Source organism: Ylistrum balloti, unplaced genomic scaffold (assembly GCF_031769215.1).
Source record: "Ylistrum balloti isolate Yb309-2 unplaced genomic scaffold, AGI_CSIRO_Ybal_v1 Utg370658, whole genome shotgun sequence".
Lineage (NCBI taxonomy): Eukaryota > Metazoa > Mollusca > Bivalvia > Pectinida > Pectinidae > Ylistrum > Ylistrum balloti.
This window is the reverse complement of record NW_026782399.1, coordinates 53,739-61,345: the sequence shown is the minus strand read 5'-3', so window position 1 is coordinate 61,345 and position 7,607 is coordinate 53,739. Positions and strand designations below refer to the sequence as shown.

Below are 7,607 nucleotides of genomic sequence, written 5' to 3'. Positions count from 1 at the left end.
AATTAGTTTTGGTTATTAGTTTTGATTCATAGAGTTTTTTAAAAATTGAGTGTTGATCAAAGCATATTTCTCAAAGATTTTTGGAGTAGTCTTGAGAGTTAGGATTTCTAATTTGCCGTTCTCTCCCCCGATGATTATTTCTATATCCATATCTCCATCAAGATCGGCAACCAAGGGTGTACTACTCACATTAAAATTAAGTGCATAGGCGGGAAGGAAAAGGTTATGATTCTTACCATTGATTAAATACACATCTCCTTTTCTTGATACAATCAAAATATCGTCGATCCCATCATGATCGAAATCAAAAACAACTGGACTGCTGATAAAGGCAGTTGGACGAGAGAAAATATTTTTTAATTCAATAGAGACTTGTCTTTCTTCGGGAGAGATGTTAATTTGAGTGAAAAACAGTTTGCCGTCTTCACTCGCCAATACGGCTTGATCAATTCTTTTCTCGCTAAATCTCCCCTTAGCTGGTGAACTAATAAATGGTTTTTCCCCTTTCCCCTTACCAAGAATTTCCCCATGGGGTGATAGGATGAACACCTCTCCATTCAAACCGCTCGCAAATAAGGAATGATCGCTAAAGGCATTTTTTTCCCCCATTCTTGTGAATATTTCTCGGTCGATAAACTGTCCCCATAGAAGCGATGCCTTGAAACCAGTGTCGAATTGTTTTTCCCAAATCAATCCCCCACCTGTCGCATCTAAAGCAATGACACCCCCTTCCTCACTCGCTGCAAATAAAACAGGGTTTTCCAGCTCAACATAGAGGAGGGAAGGAAAGATTTTCTGTCCAATCAAAGGAGAGTTTTCGTTCACCCAAATAACCTCGCCATAGGAAGAATTGACTGCCCATATTCTTCCCTCCATACCAGCAATAAAAAAACTTTTCGACAAACTAACGGGTTTAGAGTAAAGCGGCTCGGAAAAAAACTCTTCTCTTGATTGATAAAAATAATTGCCGTCTTGATTGATGGTAAAGAATTTCCCGCCTTGGGTGACAACCAGCACTTCATCGGGATCTTTGTCATCAACATCAACTGCAGCTAGCGAAGCAACCGCTGAACTCCCTAACTGAGTGCGGTAAAGCTGTTTCTTGGTTCGAGGATCAATGGCTTGAATAAACCCAAGACTATCAACAAAAATTAAATCTTGAAGCCCATTCTTGTCCACATCCATGATAATGGGAGTGGAAAAAATAGGAGCTGGGCTCTCCCATCCCCAATAGCGTTCCATTTGAACTTGCTGAAGTGTTGGTTTAGAAAAATAATTGATAAAATAAAACGTCCAACCTGAGAGAATGACAAGTCCAAAAATGACAAATGCCCTGTGTGAAAAAAACTGCTTGATGAGGTTAGGTTGCTCCTTAGGAGTTTCATGGTCTGGGTTTTTTGATGAGGAGCCCGATGATAGGTCATTGAACATCTCTTCTATTTTTTTGTTGATAACTCGCTTTGGTAAGGGGGACTTGGAATCATTCATCGGTTAAATTATTTTATCATGAATGAAGGGGGTCTTTGGATGTGACTCTCTAACGATGCCACTTCAATAATCAATAAAAAAGGGTAAGAATAATGATCAAAAACTATTTTTATTTGGTTTATCCTTTAATTGTCTGTTTAACTCAGATAAAAACTGCATGGCTTCCAATGGCGTTTTTGTATTGATATCAAATTCCAATAAGGATTTTTCTATTGGGGTGGGAATACTTGATTGCTTTGGGTTAGAAGATGAAGAAGAATTTTTAGAAACTTGATCCACTCCTTTTTCGGGCTGTTTGCTTTCCAATCGATGAAGTATTTCATGAGCCCTTTGAATAACTGGAAATGGCATTCCTGCCAATTTAGCAACGTGGATACCGTAAGACTTGGAAGCCATCCCTTTGATAACTTTTTTAAGAAAAATGATTTCTTCTCCTTCTTCTTTAACAGTTACATGGTAGTGTGAGATACCCTTTTTTTCACTAAGTACAATAAGTTCATGGTAGTGGGTGGCAAACAAAGTTTTGGGTTTTCGCCCTTCCTCATTAAGGTGCTCAATCAGACTCCATGCGAGTGCGATCCCATCATAGGTACTGGTTCCGCGTCCTATTTCATCCATGATGATTAAGCTTTTCGATGTCAGTTTTCTAAGGATGTTAGTTGTCTCCTTCATTTCCACAAAAAAAGTTGATTCTCCTTGCACTAAGCGATCCCCCGATCCGATACGAGAGAAAATGTTATCACAAATAGGAATAACGGCTGATTGAGCGGGAACAAAACTTCCAATTTGAGCGAGGATAACAATGATAGCGTTCTGTCGCAGGAATGTTGACTTCCCAGACATGTTCGGTCCCGTTATAATTTCAATTGTATTTTCCTCATTTCCGATCTCCAAATCATTAGGGATAAAAGGTTCTCGAATATGCTCTTCAATGACAGGATGGCGTCCTCCTTTAATACACAACATTCCTTCATTAATCACCTGAGGTTTCACATAATTTTTCGTCACTGCTAATTCAGCAAAACTAGCAATTAAATCAATGTCCGCAATGGAGGAAGCAATCGATTGAAAAAGTCCTACTTGTTTAGCAATTTCATCTCTTAATCCCATGAAAATTTCTTTTTCTAACGCGCAAGATTTTTCCGTTGCTTCTATAATTTTCCCCTCAAGCTTAATGAGCTCTTTCGTCGTAAATCTTTCACAATTGACTAAACTTTGTTTAGGAATGAAATATTCTGGAATATTTTTTAAGTTATGCTTGCGAGTTTCAAAGAAGAAGCCTAGGTTACCGTTATATTTTATTTTTAAATTGGTTATAGTACTTTTTTGTCTTTCTTTTGCTTCTAATTGGCTAAGAAGTTCCTCGGAATTTTTCTTAATAAGAAAATATTCGCTAAGTTTAGGGTCAATGTCGGGTTTAACAATGCCACCTTTTTGAAAGTCATTACCAGGCGAGCTGACCAAACAATCATCAATCCTCTTAATCAATTGAAGAAGTACTGGCATCATTTTTTCAAAAAGTTGAATGTTATGGTTGAGTGAAGACACAAGTAGATTAGGATTTTTCCCCAGTACTAATGAAAAAAGTTGATGAATGCATCTAAGAGATTGCTTTAAAGAGATGAATTCCCTTGGTAAAACTTTTTTTAAAACAATGCGAGACCCTATCCTTTCCAAATCGGAAATGTTCTTTAATTGACTACGAATCTCCTTAAGTGTATGGGGGTGAAGGTAGAGATACTCGGTTTGATCAAGGCGATAATTGATGAGTTCGGCATTAAGAGATGGCAGGGCAATCGATTCTTGGAGTTTTCGTGCTCCCATTGAAGTAAGAGTGTAATCAATAACGGAAATTAAACTGTATTTTGAAGTGTGATCAAGGTTGTTTTTAAAAATTTCCAAGTGGACTAGTGTTTGGAAATCCAATGCCATGTAGTTTTTCTTGGATATCCATTTGGGTTTCTGTAAATAGGTGATGATTTCATTTTGGTTGCTTTCAGCATAGTTAAGTAAGAGGCACAATCCTTGAGCGAGAGGATAATCGGGATATTGAGGATCGCTCCAAAAATTACTTAATGGAGATGATGAGGAATCATTTTCTTGAGAGTCTTGAGAATCTAACGGGGTTTTCGAAAAAACCCTGTTAAGACGATTAGTTATGGTGGCATGGTCTGGTTTATCCAAGTAGTTAATAATCGCATTCGGATAATTATTTTTGATTTTTTCTATATTATAAAAACTCTCTTGAGATCCACCTGTTTCGTCCTCTTTGAAAAGAATAACTTCCTTAGGAGAATAGTTTTCAAAAAATCTATCGATTTCGTTTTCCAAATCCTGCTTGTCTTGTAAACTAACAAAGATCGTTTCACCCGTTGAAATATCAAGAGCAACCAAAAAATAGGAATGGGTAGAAACTAAAAGATTCAAAGCCGCTTCATTAAAGGAAAGGTGAATAATAAAGTTTTTTTCTTTTTCCAACAAATTAAAATCATCCAAGGTTGTCCCGGGTGTGATGATTTGTGAAACCTTCCTTTCAACTAATTTTTGAGAAGAGTCTTCTGGTTTTTCCATTTGTTCGACAATGACAATTTTCTTGCCTTTGGAGATCACCTTTTGAGTGTAATGATGGAGTTGTTGGTGCGGGAAACCACACATGTAAATGTTATTCCTCTTAGTGAGAGTGATATTTAAGATTTTAGAAACTTCAACGGCCTCTTCGCTAAAAATTTCATAAAAATCACCCAAGCGGAAAAAAATATACTTGTCGGGATGTTGATTTTTAATTTCAAAGTATTGCCTCATCATAGGAGTTAATACTTTCATTTTTGAGCCAATAGATAAATGCGAATGGGTGGCGGATAACCTTCTGTGGTTTGACCGTCTTCAGCCAGCCCTTCTTTTAAACTGTCGATTGGAGAATGAACGGTTCTGCGTTGCTCTTCTGGAAGGATAGGCTCTTGTGCAAGGATTTCAATGTGACTAAAATTAGTCCGCTTCATCCAGTTGACAAGAGCAGTCGGTGTGGGAAGAAACCAAAAACCCTTCTTGCCAGTATAGGTCTTCTCAGGAAATAAACAAACATTCCCATCTTCAGCAATTCCTTGACAATCAATCACGACCTTTCCGCCTGGCTTCAAACTATTTCTTATAAGTTGTAGGATTTCAATAGGATTGGGATGGTGATAGAGAATACCCAAACAAAGTATCCAGTCAAAACTCGCTTTAAAATAATGGAGACAGGAGAACCCCATAAGAAGAAATGAAAGACGACTAAGAATGGAGGAGGACAACAAGGAAGTTAAAAAGGTATATTGTAGAAAATATTTGGAAACTGGATCCATCCCTACAATTAATGAAGGAGATAGCGAGAGTAGTCTTAACATGAAATAACCATTGTTGCATCCAAGGTCACAGACCACTTTGTCTTTGATGTCAAGGATTTCGCGAAGGCGATCCCACTTGATGGAGGAATCCCATTCTGAATTAATGAGTGTCGAAAAAAAATCAATTGGTCCTTTCCTCCACGGAATGAGATCCTCAATCAATTGACTTTTGTTTTGCTGAAATTTTTCTATTTCTGCTTTATCGACAATCTTGTCTTCTTTAAACGAAAATCGGATTGGATTTTCTGTATGATCAAAACAAACAGGGTTTAAAAGTTGAGTCAATTGCTTGAAGTTGGAAATTTGATTGAGAAGATCAGCATATTCCTGTTGCAGAAGAATTTCTTGATAAGCTTGCTTTTCCATCAATTGATATTTTTTTTCCAGTGATATGATGGGAAGTACTTTTTCAAAATTGGTCGATAAACGACATTCTGGATACACTTCTATCTCTCTATGCTGTGATACAAAATATTGTTAGATGCATCCGTAATGATTAAGACAATTTCATCTGCCGAGCTTTTAAAAAAAAATTCCTCCGTAAGTCCGTCAAACACTCCATCAACTGGATTGATTAGGTAAACGGTTTTTTTATCGTCAGTGTATTTAACGGACTGGATGGATGAAAGATTGTCTGTTGCCTTAAATGAAATGGAGCTTGATGTCAATTTGAGATTATTAACATGAGGTGGCTTGTTATCAAAGACATGGAAGGCGGAAAGAGCCTCATGCTTATAAGATTTTCCTATTTCATTGTTGAGATTATCTTCAGCAACAAGTTTAAACTGATAAATTCCATCAATGAATTTATAACCATCTAGAAGGATTAAATTATTTAGATAATTTCCCCTAAAAACTTTCCACTGAGAAAACTGCGAAGAAGAAGACTTAGACTTCTTTTTGATGCGATAATAAATTTGATAGGTGAGGGTATCCATATCAGGATTTTCTACTTCCCAGTTCATTACAAAATTTTTCTTTCCAACTTGATTGAGAAGAGCTTCGGGAGATCCATCTATTTTTAAGGAAGAAATTAAACTGTCTCCCGTTGTTGAGAAGGTTGTGTTAAGCGACTTATCAATGTCAAAAACCTCTAAAACACCTTCACCGCTTTGATTGAAGGTTTCAAGAGGTAAGGGCATCAAGGGGTTTTGTTTGAAGATTTTAAGAGACAAGATACGATGCGGCTTGTTTGGAACCCCATAGAAAAACTTCACTTCGTGAATTTGTGGGCTACTATCCCGCCTCCTTCTCATCTCAACTGCCAATTGAAGGAATCTCGCCGATCGACTGTCGATTTTCTCTTTCACCTCTTGCCACTCACTCCAATACTCTTCTGGATTCTGCGTATTACCCGTTCGTGAATAGATTTTGATATCGTTGTTTTTGGAGTAGTTTTCGTAGACCACCCTGCCCCAATTAGCATTTTCCTTGAAATCGAAAACCTTGCTTTCATATCGACCTTTTTCTACAAAAGTAGAATTCATCTGATAAATTTCTCCAAGATTCGCTATTGTAAAAAAAAGATTGTCCCCACTTAAAAAAAAACTGGATAGACTAGCCGATTCCTTAGAAAAAATCTTTTCTACCGTATTAAGATTATTGATCGGGATTTGATAAATCTCAGAATTTTCTAAGATACCGATGACAAGCTTCTTATCCTTTTTTTTATAGTTTACTTTAACCGGATTTTTCTTGGCAAAGTGATAGATGAAAGTTGTTTGATAGTTTTTATCGATTTTAACCAAGTAATTCTTTGGATAAGAAGGACCTTTATCCACGGGAAATGATCCTTCAAAATTCGCAAAACCACCTTCCGCACCATTACTTTCTGGATATAGATCTTCGGAAGACAATTGATTTTCATCAGCAACACTTTCCCCACCATTATGCAGAGGGGATTCTTGTAAAGAGGTAATCTCTTGCCCTGAAGTAAGAAGAAAAATTTCTTCATCAATAAAAGTGAAGTCGGCAATGTCTTTTTCTCCCGCATCAAAGATCACTTCTAATTTACTTTTTTTAGATCCAGCTTCAATATTGACTTTATAAAGTTTTCCAGGCGAAGAAGTACTAATCCAAAAATCTTGTCCTTGAAATTCAATATTCATAATATTCGGCTCATTGACTTTAACAATGGGATCGGGTTTATTAGAACTGTCTTTATTGCTTTTAAATGACAAAGGAATTTTAAAGACTTTACCTGATTCTCCTCCTGTGGTAGCCCAAAGGTTATTCCCAATAATTCGTAATTTCCAAACGAACTGTTCCTCTGTGTTGAACCATTCTTCCACTTCATGTCGCTTATTAATCCGAAAAATCTTTCCTTCTACCCCACTCCCAACATATAGGTTGCCTTTGGAATCTTTGACCAAGCAAGTAATTTCAGATGCTGGAAGGGAGAGGCTTTTTTGAAAGCGATTATTGTTGTCAAAGAAAAAAAGATTACCTTTGCTACCTGTGGCGATGATAATGCCTTCGCGGTCTTTATAAACATCCCAAATAACTGATGGCGACTGAGACAACTCGTAGATTTCACCTTCTTCATTTACTGGAGTGGTGGAATTGGACTTATCAGTATTCATTTCATTTAAGGAAATGATTTTTTTCACCTCATAAGAGAGTTGTAAATTTTCAAGTTGATTAATAAAGGCATTTTCGAACTTGGATTGATCCATCCAATCCGCACCGTTAATAGTAACTGATTGTGTTTTCTCAGACCATAAAAAAGATAGAGAG

At 36.9% G+C, this 7,607-nt stretch overlaps 2 protein-coding genes across 2 annotated transcripts; both read right to left on the bottom strand.

Annotated features, from left to right (window-relative positions):
- Nucleotides 1-1,584: 1,584 nt before the first annotated feature.
- On the bottom strand, nt 1,585-4,311 carry LOC132557317 (DNA mismatch repair protein MutS-like). The gene has a single exon (XM_060221803.1). It carries the CDS (start codon nt 4,309-4,311, stop codon nt 1,585-1,587), a length of 2,727 nt encoding a protein of 908 aa, XP_060077786.1.
- On the bottom strand, nt 4,308-5,237 carry LOC132557316 (tRNA U34 carboxymethyltransferase-like). Its single transcript, XM_060221802.1, has one exon. It carries the CDS (start codon nt 5,235-5,237, stop codon nt 4,308-4,310), a length of 930 nt encoding a protein of 309 aa, XP_060077785.1.
- Nucleotides 5,238-7,607: the final 2,370 nt, after the last annotated feature.